Below are 16016 nucleotides of genomic sequence, written 5' to 3' on the forward strand. Positions count from 1 at the left end.
TGAATCCATGGAACCCATGGATACGGAGGCTCAACAGTATTTGCTACCTTTGACTGTTTTGAAGCTCACTGGTCAGGTGTTCTGTCGCAGGTTCTTCAAGTGGTTTATTTGATGTTTTCCCCATGGCTAGACTGGGTGTTTTAGACTGATTATTTAATAAGTTTTATTACTGTTTAGGTTTGGTAAGGTCAACAGATAAGGAGACAAATGCCATTGTAAAGAGAATTTGCTACCTACAGTTCCCAGGAGAGGGCTTCCATGTCATGTTTCGGGGCCATCTGGGGAAGCACTGGTGTCAGTCAGGAGGTGGGGTGGGACATTGTGGGCAGGAAACTTTGTTGTGGTTTCTGCAAGAAGGAACAGGCAAGGCAGGGTAAGCAGGGTTGGGACTGGCTAGTTTGAATGACTTCAGGGGGCTGGAGCCTAGGGGCTGCCTAATACCTAGTTGCCTGGTACCAGGCCCTGGGATGATTAGGCACAGTGGAGAGTGGCCAGGGGTGAGAAAGTCCTATAAGGGAGGTAGTTGGGGTGTGGACTCTGGATTGGCTGGTTTGTGTTTTAAAAGCACACCCCTGGAAGGAGGACTTCCCCTGAGGAGTTGGGGGTTGGGGGAGAGTGGGGTGACAAGGGAGACAGGAGGCCAAGGTCAGGTGACTCAGGCATACTATTGGGTTGTCCAGAACTAGCTGTGTTGGGCACATGCATGTAGGGCAGATGTTACAGCATGAAGTTTATGGAAGCTAGAAACATGCCTAATACACAAAGCAAAAGTGACATTTTCATGACATCTTATCAAGGGCACACACTATCAGCACAACTTCTCACTGTTGAGTTTGATCTTGATCACCTGGCAGATCAGGCGCTCCTTTTGTAGATACTGCTTCCACTTGATGCCCACCTTTAACATTTATCTCACATGTTCGAAGTTTTACATGCATAAACCACATGTAATTTTCCTGGGTCTTGATATTGTAGAAGAATCAACCTGTTGATAGTGAGTTCTAGTTCTTAAAGGTGGTGTCCTCTTTGGGGTGAGTGTCTCCATAGAATGGAGTCTTGGGCTTCAGCAAGCTGAGTTTATAGGGGAGACTTGTGTTTGAACATCCTCACAGTTCCCTAAAATGGTAGTGCTTTATGTATTTCCAACTGCTGACTAAACATCTAAATAGATACCTGTGGCTGTGTCAGGAGTTTGGGCTGATCACCACTGCAATGAGACAAATATATCCAATAACTTATCTTTGTGTCAAAATACTCAGATTGGTAGCCTATTTTCTGCATATAAATGTAAAAATTCCTGGTTACAACTCTCTAATGTTGGCGGAGATGGTGAGAAATATATAAATTTCTCTGCTCTGCTTTGGAAGATCCTGAGTTGGGGAAGGCAGGACATGGAGTCAACTGGTGGGTGATTTATCTGCATCTCTCTTTTCCCCATGCCTCAGGGTCTAAGTCACAGAACTGTCTGTGGAACTCCCTCATCGACGGGCTCACAGGGAATGTCAAGGGGAAGCCACCGCCAACAATTGTCCATGATCCTCGACCCCCAGAGGAAATCCTAGCTGATGAATTGCCACAGCTGGATAGCCCAGAAGTCTTGGTGAAGACATCCTTCAGGTTTGGTGGATTGCAACTCAATGTGTTCCTTGTTATTTGCTTGTGGAGTTGTTTCAATCCAGTTAGAAGCATAGTCAGTGTGGCCAGCAAATTACTTCATTTCTTTGCACTGAGTAAATTAGAATTGATGAAGGAGGGTTGGAATCAATGCTAGCTGGACTTCTGGCTGGATTTCCTGAATGTGGTGAAGATCTTATCAGTAGTTAAGTTGCTGTTGGTATTTAATTGTTATTGGCATTTAAATGCTGAGGCAAAGGATTTACTGATGTTGGCAATTTGAATTGAATTAATGAGTCTTTTGCTTCAAAGGAGGATGACGCATCCAGATAAGGGCATAGAGAAAAAGCACATGTTGGGAATTAATTCAGCCCTGTGTATTTAGAGTCTCTTGCTGGGGAAAGGTTTCCAGTTGTAAAAGATGTAAGAGCTGCTGCTGACGGAAATGAAGCGAGAATTTTCTCATGTTGTTTCCCAGGTGGCTGTTTACTCCGTTCTAGTTCATCGTTTAGCCTTGCATCTTCCTGCAAGGTCTCTTATTTTCTTTTGATATTGTACTCCATTTTCATTATAACTCCATCCCTTACCTTCTCACCCGTATTAAATAAAGATCAATCTGGGTATGAATGTGGTGTAAAAAGGTGATTATTTTTTTCCCCAAATGGGTCTTTCAGACTCACATTTGAAACAGTATATTTACAGTACTACTGGTATCAGAAATTAAGACTCAATCATTTTTCCAGATTGCCTTCTGCCCCTCCTTTCTTCCTGTTATGTCAATTTTATTCTTTCACTTTTCTTTCCACTGTAGACTTTTGTACTCTCCACGTGGTTAGCAGAACATATAAACCTTGTTTTACTCTCCCCATAAACAATTCAGACAGCTGTTGGAGTTCCATGAAATATATCTGAAAAATGTACTCTCTTTTGTATCCAGGTGATATGCATAATTGCTCAGTGAGAGCCATTTCATTGTGTGAAGGTTCTTAGTGTTGATTGAATTACAGATGAGTTCTGAAAGGAGTGATAAATAGGGGTTTGGATTTCTTTATACAGTGTGACGAGTGCATTGGTGAGACAAGAATTGCAGGCAAGTGCTGTTTTTACTCCTACTAAGGGCTTGGTTATTGCATCAGAAGGTTTTGAATAAAATAAAATCCACTCACCTAGAGAGAATACATCTTATGAACCTGCAATTCTCAGCAAGTGACTGTGGTGAAAGAGGGGACCATGAATGGCTTTCTCTGTCTATGTGTTCTCACCTTGGAGCACTTCTTATGGAGTCAATCCCTTCTCCTAAGGTTTCTTATAACTACTCCTTCCACTCCAAACCACGGTCATCATCTTCTTCAATGAACAGGCAAAGAGTTACTCTCATGAAAAGAACATCTTACTTGCTCACCAAACTCCATTACCATCACCCGTTTTGTTTGCATTCTCTTGGTGCTCTTTAACAGAGAGCTCATGAGCTTTAATATTGATGCCCATGAGTGTCATTTTCTGTTAGTTGTAACATGTAGCAGTGTCTTGGTTTCTGAAAGAGACTAAGTTATAAATTGAATATCAGGACTTATTTCTGTTTCCTTGTAACACTTGGTGCTGTAGGAAGAAGACAGCAGGTGCATGCAGGTATATGCCAACCCTTTGCAATTGAGACAAGAAATCCATTAGCATTTACTTATTTATTTATTTATTTATTGGTACCCTTAGTACAACTGTGTACTATTCTGTAACTATCCTTTCTTCCAAAGAAGATGGTTGATTTTGATGACAGTGCTAAATGGTAAATATTCTCTTCTGCAATTGTCCTTAACTGTGGTGGCATGATCAGCTGTGAGATTTGTTGTGCATAAATTACTACAAGTAAAGTACTCAGATATGGGAAGAGTTTATTTATCAATGAATAAATCAGAGCAGAATCAAGGTTACCCTACAGCTCCTCTGTAGGGTCATTACCATTGAGTGGTACCACAGTAAGGGTTAGTGATAGCTTTGATTACTTCATTCTCTTTTTTTTTTTTTGGTCATACTTGGAGGGCATTTGGAGTTTAGGGCCATGAAATATGGTCATCAGCTCTTACCAAACAAGATACAAATGACAATGTCAATAAGCCCAGTGTGCCAACTTATCAGGAGGTCCAGTCTTTTGTTGGGGTTCTTGTCCCTTACTATTCCCAAGGACCCCCAGCCTTATTGACAGTGGTTCAAGAATCATCGCTTGTCCTGCTATGCCTTTTGTCCCTTGCTAGGGAAATGAGGTCTCATATTGAGCATGGACTTTCTGACCTCAGTGAAATTAAGCATTTTTGTCGCCAACGTAGATTACCTCTTCCTTGTGATGTCTCCTCTCCGTGGCTTCTGTTGTGTTTTCCTGATACTTGACCTCAGCACAACCACAATTTTTCTCAGACATATTCTAATAATGTTGATTCTCAAAAGGAAGGGGTTAGATACTTAATTCCACTTTTCCTGGAAATCTTTTCTAGCTCTCTGCAAGGTGGAGGCAAATATATACAAGCTACTACCAGGATAAAATGTGTGCACTTGTTTAATATTTGCATTTAGTATTTTCATTTAAGTCGTTCTTTTCAGAGCAAAGGGACAGTCTGCTCTAAAGCTAAATTCTACTTTCTGTTTCCAAAGTATGAAGTGTTTGTAAATTTATCAATGATGGGTGTTTTTCAAAAAAAATTTCAAATATTTTTATGTTTCAGTCTCCACCAGGCTCCCTGTTACATCAGCAATAGCTATTCTTATTTGCCAGGCTTAACCCAAAAAACTCGAGGATTCTATCCATTTTGGAGATGAAGAAACTGGCTTGGAGAGAGAAAGCCTATAAAAAATTGCTGGTAGATTGCTGGTCTCCAATGCAGCAGCAAGGAGTAGCTTGGGCAGACTTTAAGTCTTACTTTATCACCCCACCCCAAATAAGTATATCATCTATAAACTCACATAAAAAGCATGCTTGTGATTCAAATGCAGCTTCAAGACATGTCCCTGGGCCTTGTCTTCCAATCAGGCTGCCATCCCTAAGTATGGCCTGCAAGCACTTTGGATTGTCACTGGATTAATGTCAGTTACTAATAATGCCAGAGGGTATAGCTGAAAGTGAGAATTTGACACACTGACTTAGAAATAAAGATTTTGGAAAATGAAGGCACCACCTTTCTTCCCCAGGGGTTGTGTGTCGATAGGATAGTTGAGGTTTGTGCAAATGCCATCTCAACTCTTGATATGGTCCCTGACAGTCTTCCCTCTTATCCGCTTCCCGGCTGGGCAGTGCTGATGAGGCAAATACTCTGTGTATTGGAGCAGACAGTTTAGCAGAGTCTAGGGAGGATGCTTCCAGGGCTTGAGGGTAGGTCTCCTCATGGCTGCCCAGGTTCAGATCCCAGCCAATATTGCTGGAAGGCAACACAGTTTAGTGCTCAGTTGTACCAAGGGCTTTAGTCTTTACTCTCCAAGAAAGGAATATTTTAAGCTATCCAGGTGTGAAAATTTGACTTCTGATAGTGGCTGTACTGGGTTTCAGTTCCAACTCTATTACCCCCGGCGAATTGCTGCATCTCTTCAAACATCTGTTTTTTTCTACCCCCCACCCCAACTCCCCAGCTTTATAAAGGTATAATTTACAAATAAAATTTGTATATCATTTACAATGTAAAATAATATGATGTTTTGTTGTATGTGTACATTGCAAAATGATTAAATCAAGCTAAATAACATATCCACCGCTTCACATAATGTCTTTTTTTTTTTTTTTTTTTCTGGTGGCAAAACCTCTGTTTTCTTAACTGTCATACTAAGGTTGGACTTGAAGAGTGGTCTGATGAGTCAAACTTGACTGTGCATCACAATCACCTGGGGGGATTGTTAAAACAGATTGTTGGGCTCATCCCAGATCTAGGTGGGGCCCAAGGATGTTGTTCTCTAACAAGCTTCAGGTTATACTGATGCTGCTGGTCCAGGATCACACCTGGAGAACCACTGCACTAGATGAGATTTAGGATCCCTTTGAACTTGAGAGTATTTTGCTATGTTAATTTGAGCAGGTCACTTACCTATTGATATGGTTTGGGTCTGTGTCCCCACCCAAATCTCATCTTGAATTGTAATCCCATGTGTCAAGGGAGGAATCTTATGGGAGATGATTGGCTTATGGGGGCATTTCCCCCATGCTGTTCTTGTGATAGTGAGTTCTCACAAGATCTGATGGTTTTATAAGCTTCTGGCATTTCCCCTGCTTACTCTTCTCTTTCCTGCTGCTATGTGAAGAAGGCCCTTACTTCCTCTTCACCTTCTGCCATGATTGTAAGTTTCCTGAGGCCTCCCCAGCCATATGGAACTGTGAGTCAATTAAACCTCTTTCCTTTAAAATTACCCAGTTTCAGGTATTTCTTTATAGCAGTGTGATAACAAACTTACTCACCTGTTCCGGCCTGTTTTAAAATCTTCCAAATGGTGATAAAGAGACCTCCTTCCTGGGGTTTGAGGAGGATTTAAAGGAGATAACGCATGTGAATGAGCCAAGCACAGTGTCCAGTACCCAGAATGAGCTCAGTAAGTATTAATTTTGTATTCGTGCTCAGCACTCACTGGAATCCTTACATGCCCTTGAGCCTACACATACAAAGTTAAATAGGATCAAACATGGGTTTTGTGGCTCCACATGCAGACACTGTGGGCCCTGAAAGCTCACTAAACTTGTGGCATGAAAGGTCTGCTTTCAAAACCTGAGATTTTTGAAAAGAAGAAAGTGGGAACAATAAATAAAGAAAAAGGCTTCAGTGCCTGGAAAATAGACACTCCTGGGAACTCACCTTGGGTGCCTCTTTCCTTGTTTCTCATATTTTATCCCTTTAAACCTGTTGCTCTGCTCAGGCTTTTCTTAAAAGAGAATAGAGAATAAATTGGACCTGGGGCTAAGGAAGACAGACAAGTCCATCCAGTCTGATTAGTGACAGGAATCTCAATACCTGCCACTAGAGGACCCAAGAGAGCAGGAAAGAGCTGGCTGCTGAGAGAGGTTTCTCTCCCCAGCCTCTGGTGTACACATTCCCAGAAGTGGGAGGGACGTGGCTAGATGGTACCACAAGTAAGAGAAGCCAATATTTATTGAGCATCTGCTATGTGCCGAGGACTGTGCATTCATTTGCTCATTTAATCCCTCAAAACGCTGGCAAGTTGAGTATTGTTGTCCCAGTTGTACAGGTCAGGAAACTGAGGCTCAGAGAGATCAAGCAGCTTGCCCAAAGTCACCCAGAAGGTGGCAGAGCTGGAGATTTCAACCAAGTCCACCTAGCTCTACAGCCATGCTCCTTCAGCATATTCTACTAGCACCACATAACCTTGGACTTCATGTCTCTGGATTTGTTGTTGGTGAAAAAAGATATGGTGTGATTGGTTATACTAATTTGAGTGTGCACTTTGGATATATAGTTTGAGTTATATTTTGATACATATTTTATATATCCTATAAGACTGGCCCTATTCTATTGCACTAAATCTTTTTCTAGTCTAGACTTATGTTTTCAATCCACCTACCCCTTTTGGATAGAAGCCATTGAAGGCACTGCTTCTCAAACCTTACGTCTAAATGAATTCCTTGGGGAATCCTGTTAAATGCAGATCCTGATTCAGTAGGTCTGGGGTGCAGCCTGTGAATCTGCATTTCTAACAAACTCCAACTGATGCAATAGTCTGAGGACCACCACCTTCAGAGTGGTGAGACATGGGCTTTGGAATCCCACAAGTATGAATTTGCAAACAATCTTTTAAACTACATGATTTGAGTAATGGTTTTGTTCTCTTTCCTCATTTTTCACATGCAAACAGTAAAATAATGGGCTTTGGGGGCTGCTGTTAGGATTAAGTGGGCCAAAGAAGGTGACAGCCTCTAATTCTTTCTCATTCAGTTTTTAAAATCCTGTTTGGGAGAAGATTGATCCTCTACACCCCCAACTCTTTCTTTCGTGACTGGGTTATGCAATGGGCCCCAGGCAGGGAATATGAGCCCTATGGATGCTTTGTGAGTGATGCTGGCTGTAGGCCCGACCTCCTTGGGCAGTGGTGGAAATTCTGAAGCCACTCAGTGCATTGCCTATCTCAGTTACTTTGCTTTGAATCGTGCGACTCCCAACACAGGTTGAGTTGCCAGGTTTTGATAATTTTGCACTTGGAAGAATTGTGTGCTTACTCCCTACAGAGTCAGTGGGGGCTTGGTGAGCTTCTCTTCCCACTTAGGATGGACTTATTTGGGCTTTGGCAAAGGCTTTCTAGATTCTATAGATAGCTTACTAAGAATATGTTCCAGAGAGCAGAATCGCATTGAGCCAACACCCTCAGCTACGGATGAGATTAAGGCCTTGTCAGATCCCATTTAATGGATTGTGTTTTCCATGCAGAATTAAATCGTTGAACTCATCCTCATTTTGGCTTTTGGCAGTCATTTTTCCACTAGGGGCTGCTGCCAAAATGTCAGTTTCTGACTTGATTACTTTCAGGAAATGTGCAATCTGGCTGATGATATGGCATGGTGTGGGGCAGTGTCCCCTGGAGCTTCGGCCCCGCCCTGGGATGAGTCATGGGTTAAAATTCCCAGTTAGCTCATAGGAAGTCTGGTCACACATATTTTTCTATCACTGAGTGTTGCTCACCCATTGGAAACTTCTGGGAACACCTACTCTCCTGACTTCGTGTTGCCTTCATGGAGTTATTTTTCACCTTTAGTCTTTGCAAATCCAAATCATTTGCCAAGGGGAAAAATGAAAGAATGAATTCTGAGAATTTTTAAAGCCTAGAGAAGTTTTTATTGCAACCTTGGCTTCACATAAAGGCAATATTTAGGTCTCTCTTTGTAAGTTTTTAGAGACAGATCTTTCAGTGTTAAAAAATGACCAAGTATATATGAGGTAGACACCATTCCTCTTGCATTCTTGTTGGTCCTCTCACTGGTAGTTTGGGAAGGGAGGGCTTATCTCTGTGGTGGCCATGAGAATATACCTTTCATATCTCTGATCACAGAAAGTGAACTTGACCCGTGGCCTCCTAGCTTGTGTGTGGGGAAATTTATCCCTGTGATGGCCGAGGCTGTGCATCCCAGAGGAACCCGTTGGCAATGACTGAGCATGGCGGGGACCCTAAGGTCAGCTGTTCCTGGGAGACGTGGAATTCCTCTGATGGTGACTTTGGTGTTCAGACTCACTAACGGCCTTGCTGAACTTTCTTTAGAGCTGCAGTACAGTCTCAGACACTGACACCCAACTTTGTTTTACTGGGAGTCAGACCTGCATCCAGGTCTGATGGCTTTCTCAGCCTCGCTCAGCTTTTTACTCATTTGTTTTTACAGATTTTACTCCAATACATTTATTGTATGTCTAATGCTGTCTTGACATCTGCTTCTAGGAGGACCACAGTCTCCCATCACACTGCAGTTCTCTGCTGGTGCATCACTTCTAGCTTGGTGCAGGGGGCATAGCTCCAATGCTACTGGCCTGGATATTCTGGGCCAGTCTCTCTATATTTAATTTTATATTTGATGTTGTATCTTCCCTATGGGCTCTAGTGGGAGGGAACATGGGGCAAGTCACAATTTTCTTTAGTATCTTGTACTTTTATTGCCTTACAGGGGATTTTGTGGAAGCATTGAGATTAAAGAAACTAAAACATAAGGAGAAAATTATAATTATACTCAAAATATGATTGTTTTCATTGTCCAAGAAAGGTTCACAAATGTTGACCTCCATACAGAAGGTCTGCTGATGGACACACCTGGCTCCTAGCCAGTGGGCTTTTCTCCAGGGCTGACTCCCCCTAGAGAATGCATCCTTTTTCCAACCAGAGCACATTCTTCTCGCGCCGTTGAGAAATCCAGGCTTCCACCCCCAGGAATGTGGCTCATCTGAGGTGTCCTCAACCCCTCAGCATATGCCTCAGCCACAATAAATTTTAGCAGCACATTTTACAAAGTGTGAGTTATTCATCCTAGAATAACCCTCAGGAAGCTTTCAGTGCTGTTGGGTTGGGAGGAGGAGCAGGACACTCCTTCTGGAGCTTCCACCTCACTCACCCTGCCAATGTGAAGTGTGGATAAACTTCTCTATGTTTCCTAATTAGCAACAGGAACTGCTGTTCCAGCCCACATAAAGACCCAAAATATGCAGGGAATCCCTGAAGTTCTCTCTAAATAAAGGAAGGAAGTGTGAAGATTTGAGATCAGCTTGGACCAAACTACCCCTGGGGGTCAGTATGGGGTGCGAGGTAAATGCACTTCTCGTCTCCAGTTGCATAAGCAATAACTTCATTGTACACAACCTGTAGACTTACAGGGAAGAGATTTTCAATAGAGTATTTGATGTGTGAAGGTAGCACCAATAAGCTATGAGGGTAGGAGCAGTAGAGTAGAGGAGATTGGCAGTGAGATCGCGGGTGTAGCCCAAGGTCAAGGATGCTCTGTGCTCTCTTGGATACCTCCACAACTGGGCTGCCCAACCTTCTATCCGTGTGCTGTCTGGACACTACCACTGGCCCATGGTAGCACATCCCACATTATTCTTATTCGTATTTTGCATTACATACAAATTTTTCTGGGTGGCAGGGACCCACTGCCTGGATTGCCTGGTATATCATAGATGCTTCAGGTGTATTTGTTGGTTGAATGAATGGGTTGTGGTTTTGCAGCCCAATTCATTTTTTATGGTTTAGCTCACGAACATCCTATGAAAAGGGTGGTGTAATTCTAGGAGCTGAAAGTATAAATTCAGTCCATCTCAGGCATTAGAGAAATTCCTGGTTGGGAGAGAGGGCAGCAAGAGTAATGCTGTTGAAAATGCATTGCAGACTTTGGAAGCCTAAAATATAGGCAGTGGTTTGCAGAAGTCAGCTAGCCAGGGGCTTTCTCCCATCATATTCCTTCTTCTCTCCCTCCCTCCCTCCCTCCCTTTCTCTCTCTTTTCTTTTCTTTTTTTTCTTTCTTTCTTTCTACAGAGTATTGCTCTATCACCCAGGCTGGAGTGCTGTGGTATGATCTCAGCTCACCGTAACCTCTGCCTCCTGGGTTCAAGTGATTCTCGTTCCTCAGCCTCATGCCCAGCTAATTTTTGTATTTTTAGTAGAGATGGGGTTTCACCGTGTTGGCCAGGCTGGTCTTGAACTTCTGGCCTCAAGTGATCCATCCACCTCGACCTCCCAGAGTGCTGGGATCACAGGCGTGAGCCACCATACCTGGCCCATATTCCTTTCTTCACTAAAATTTCTTGACTTGGCTTATTGGAGGATAGAGAGTTTATTCTTGTGAATTAGTAGGGAATGAAGAGTTACTATCCAGAAAATGTACTTTATAGATTGTCAGCCCTAATGTGAGAAATACCCCAAGATGTGTGAGAAAATGTTGCTTCTTAATTTCCTTTTTAGTTGAACTAGTCTTCCTCTGGAGCCCCCACTTTAAGGGGAACTAGGGAGAAACTCTACATTTAAAGTCAAGTATGAACTTACCATTTGGATGATACTTTTTTTTTCTGATGATTTAGTTTCTTTCGGTAAAATGCTCATTGGTTCAGAAGTCCCCTCTGGCACCCTGCAGCTCACCAAGATGGTGTCTGGTTTGTGTGGCTCTGCTGGCAGGTGTGATCTGACTCCCCTTGCCGCCTTTATTTCCCTCCCAGCCCCTTTCCACTCCTACTATGGCAGTGCTTTAGGGCCTGAGGATAGTCTGGTTTTGATTCTTATGTGGTTCTGGATCAGATGGTCCAGCCTTTAGCCTGTGGCCACTTTGTCCCCATGGCAACCTCCAGGACTCTCAGTCACAATCCCAGGTAACTTCTGCGATTTGGCTTCAGGAGTTTGTGGGAGCCTCTGGGGCCTGTCCAAACCACAAAGAGCCTACAGACAACCTGGCAAAGCTAAAACTCAGCCTCCCTTTACCTAACTCTACTGGCCACTGAGTTCACTTTGGTGTAGAGCTTCTGGTTTTTGGGCAGATATCCCTCCAGAGAGAGAAGAGGAGGACACTCAGGTCTCACCCTTGCCTCTTCTGCTCTGGTTTCTCTTCTCCCTGTCATCTCCCTTGCCAGAAAAGCTGCATCTCTGCCTTTCTACTTCTCCTCCCTTATAGCCTCCTCCTCCCCAGTACCAGGCTTGGGGCTAAGTCTTAATGGTGGATAAAGTAAAGAGACAGATTGGCCTACTGATATGGGACTCTACACTGGGAAATATCTCAAAAACACCATATGTCACCCCTTACAACTTTCTGTGATGAATGACTTTAACTGCATTTGTTTGTTGCAGTGAAATAAGGTACCCTAAATAAAAACAAAGCAGACCCCTTTAAAACTGTGCCCTGTAATAATGCAAATCTGTATATCCCTTGATTGGTGTGATTGATTCATTACCTTATGATAATTTAACCCTGTGTTTTACTCTGTAGAAATATTTGTTCCTATTTACAGCATTAGGGCAGGGTTTTTGACCTTGCTAGAGGAAAATGAGCAGTTTCCTTCTTATTAAAATTTTTCTGATAACAAATGCTCTCTTCCCATTCATGTGCTCAGTGCATACTCTACAATTACATCCTGTGTTGGGCACTGAAGCTGCATGAGGTGAATCAGACCACTGCAGGCCCCATTTGTCCTCCCCCACCCTCTCCCCATCTCCCAGACCTCATAGAGATCGATGAATATATTGAATGGCACTATGGTATAACCATAAAACAGATCACCCTGGATTATGGTGGACATAAAAGGGAAGCAAAAGGAACAGTTTGAACCAGGGCCAGGAGAGAGGAACACATGCTTTATGTTGAAGGAACTGTTTGATTTGTGACTGAGGTGTGTGAACAAGAGGCAGGTAAAGTTTGGAACCAGGTAAAGCAAAGGTAAGCTGGGACTATGTAATGTAGGCCCTGTTTGCCATGAGAAAGAGTTTCAGTTTTATTCCACAGGCAGAAATCTTCGGAGCTCTCAATCTTTGAGTAAGCAGAAAGGAGACTGTATATATTTTTAAATTAAGTTACAGAATTAGGGATTATATTTCCATGCCTTGGTCTCCTGCACACGTAGCTCAAAATGAAGGTTTCTTGGCCTGTGACAGAGATGAAATAATGGAGCTGGAGAACAGCGCAGGGATTAAACACCGGGTGTTCTGTGGTGCCTGGAGGAAGTACATGGACAATTTTGGGAAGAAACTTGTGAAAATATGCTTTCCCACATGGATTGGAACAAAGACCATTTTTTAAATTACATCCTTCTAAATGCTGTAGTTGCTAATGGTCATCGACTAAACAGCCCTACAACTGTATCCTAGCTGCAGATCCTCATTTATTGATTACTGTTAAGTCCAGCCAGAAGTGAATTTGCTAGGTCCAATTACCTCCTAACCCTGAAAGTCAGCTCAGTTATGGGAGCATTGTTATTTGTACAGGAGCTACAGACATGCTTGTCCTCATTTAGAAGGGGAAATAACTCTGGCTCCGGCAACAAGGCTCAAGTACTTGAGGCGGGCATATCATAAACTGCCTGAGAGCGTGACTCATGAACTCTGCAAAGTCAGAAATAGGAATATGTCAGTCAAAGAGTAAACATGGTCTAGGAATCCAAAATTTTAAACTTTGATTGGTTTAACATTCTCGTTCTTTGAAAATGGCCCCGGTTTTCAATAAGAAAACTGTGTGTGAAGGGGACCTGTGTTATAATTGTATAATTACATGTTTGTGCAATGTTCTGCTAATTATTTTATCTTTAAGTTCATCTACTCAAATCAGGGTTGAGTTTCCTTAGTTGTTAAATTTCCCCAGGTAGCACTCAATCTGGCTCTAGTGTATAACTCTAAGCCAACTTACAGGTACTTGTATTTAAGAAATGCTTTTGTATTTGTTTTTCAAAATAATATTTTGACAATATTTAAACTTCTAGAACAATTGCAAGACTAATAAAATGAGCTATATTATCTTCCATCTAAGTCACCTTTCAGCCTTTTGCTACATTCGCTTTAGGTTTATCATCTATCTATCCATTTTTCCCCCCAAATCTTTTAATCCTAAATTGTAGACATCATGACCATTCAGCTTTAGCTTGTATCTCTTAAGAATAAGGTCATTTCCTTACAGTACAGTTACCATAGTCAGGAAACTTAATCTTGATATTACAATATTATATAATATACAGTCTGTGTTCAGATTTCACCAAATCTCCCAATAATGTCTTTAACAGCCATATTTTTTCTGATCCTGGCTCCACTCCAGAAGCACACATTACCTTTAGTTGTCATGTTTCTTTAGGTTCCCGTATTTTTTTTTTGTATTTTATTGACATAGTTTTACATATTTTTGGGGTACATGTGATATTTTGATACAGGTATACAATGTACAATGATCAAATCAGGGTAACGGGGATGTCCATCACCTCAAACAATTATCTTTTCTTTGTTTTGGGAACACTACAGTTCTCTCCTAGTTATTTTGAAATATACAGTATGTTATTGTTAATTATAATTTCCCTATTGTACTATTGAATACTAGAACTTATTCCTTCTAACTGTATTTGAAATAGGGAGGGAGTTGAAGAGAAGTTGGTTAATGAGTACAAAAAGATAGTCTCTTTTAACTGAAACAGTTTTTCAACCTTTCTTGCCTTACATGACACTGACATTTTGAAGCAAACAGGCCATGTGTTTTGTTGTGCAGAATGTTCCTCAATTTGGTTTTTCTGATCATTGCCTCTAGAGTCCTCAGGTCATCCATTTGACAGGAATACTACATAAGTGACACTGAGTCCTTCTCGGCACAGCAATGAGGAAGGAGATTTATCCTATTATGGGTGATGTTGACTTTGGTCACTGGTTAAAGTTGTTTCTCACAATTTGTCCACTGTCAGGGTACCTTTCTCACAATCAATGGGTACCTTAATTGTGACTAAATCATCTTTGGGGAGATGCTTTGAGACTCTGTAAATAACCTTTTTCCCAACAAACATATGCAGTGGTTCTAGCATCACTTAATGGCACTTGACTGAATCAATGGTATTTTCTAACTCTATCACTTCTTTTCTATGTATTGGATGATATTTGACTGTAAATAAGAGCTTTCCCTTTCTCTCCCTTTCTACATTTTAGTATCAGTATAGACTCTGGACTCTTCTTTCATCCAATGTTTTATAAGCCATTGTATCTTCACCCTACCTGGAGACCAGGCAGTTGCTTGTGAGAGAAAGGTCACAAAGGCCCAGCAGAGGCGAGGTGGGGTGGTCCATCAACCCTAGAGGGAGAGACATCAACCCTAAAGGGTGGAAATGAACTTCGACTTAGAATATGAAGGTGTGTGTCAGCAGATCCAGGTCTAATTCCCTGTCCTGCTGGTGATGTGAATGGCCAACAGGGGCTCTTGTGGGGGTCCCCTAATCTGGTAGAAAACACTCATTAGTGGGAGCTGAACAATGAGAACACATGAACACAGGGAGGGGAACAACACACATTGGGGCCTGTTGTGGGAGTAGAGAGAGGGAGAGCATTAGGATAAATAATTAATGCATGTGGGGCTTAATACCTAGGTGATGGGTTGATAGGTGCAGCAGACCACCATGGCACACATTTACCTATGTAACAAATCTGCATGTCCTGCACATGAATCCCAGAACTTAAAATTAGTAAAAATAAAATAAAATGAAAAGAAAACAATGTCTTTTATCTGGCCTTACTGATGCCATTGGAAGTATAGGAAATTGCAGAGTAGAGAGAAACTCATGGAATGGGTTGGGGGAGGCAGTTACTTAGCCAGAGAAAGGAGTTTGGGTGAATCATCCCACTCTTCTCACATGGCTGTTTCTGCCCAGTTGTGCTGCTCCCTGCTCCTGCTGACCCATCACCCATGGCTGTGCCAGACACCATTGTTACGGAGCGTTCTGTTCATCTTAATGATGGGTGTAGTGGGAACACTGAGCTCTGGTTTAATCCCAGTTATACCCCTTGCCTGCTGTCTGACCTTGAGCACACCATTTAAGCTGAGCCTCAGTTTCTTCATCTGTTTAACAGGATTAGATGTTTTTTCCCTCAGGGGCTACCTGTGAGGAGTCGAGGAGGCATGCATGCCATGAGCATGGTGTCTGGCAGCAGCTGATGCTTTATAATTAGCAAGTGATATGATTCAGTGTCAGCATCCTGCTCAATGCTTGGAAGGTGTGCTGTGAGCTCTGGGCTGTGTTGTGTGGAGGAATTAACCTTTTCTGGGTTAATCAGCCACGTTCACTGGGCCGTCAGCACTGAGCAACCACTCTGCCACCTGGGACCTTTGAGGTGGTTTCTCTCTTTCCTTTCTAGCATTTTCCTCTTATCCCTCATCCAGTCACGTTGTGTATGATGACAATAATAGCTAACCTGACTAGAGATTGTGTGTCAAGCATTTTTCTACAAGCTCT

At 42.4% G+C, this 16016-nt stretch overlaps 1 protein-coding gene across 3 annotated transcripts in view; it reads left to right on the forward strand.

Annotated features, from left to right (window-relative positions):
- The window catches only part of PDE1C (phosphodiesterase 1C), a 586050-nt gene that overhangs the window by 128619 nt on the left and 441415 nt on the right, over nt 1–16016 (forward strand). For all 3 annotated transcript variants that reach the window (XM_032758380.2, XM_058445830.1, XM_032758382.2), the window contains exon 3: nt 1446–1617. In XM_032758380.2, the coding sequence (XP_032614271.1) occupies nt 1446–1617 (172 nt within the window). The remainder of the gene's footprint in view (nt 1–1445; nt 1618–16016) is intronic.

This window comes from Hylobates moloch, unplaced genomic scaffold (genome assembly GCF_009828535.3).
Source record: "Hylobates moloch isolate HMO894 unplaced genomic scaffold, HMol_V3 SCAFFOLD_1, whole genome shotgun sequence".
NCBI classification, from domain to species: domain Eukaryota; kingdom Metazoa; phylum Chordata; class Mammalia; order Primates; family Hylobatidae; genus Hylobates; species Hylobates moloch.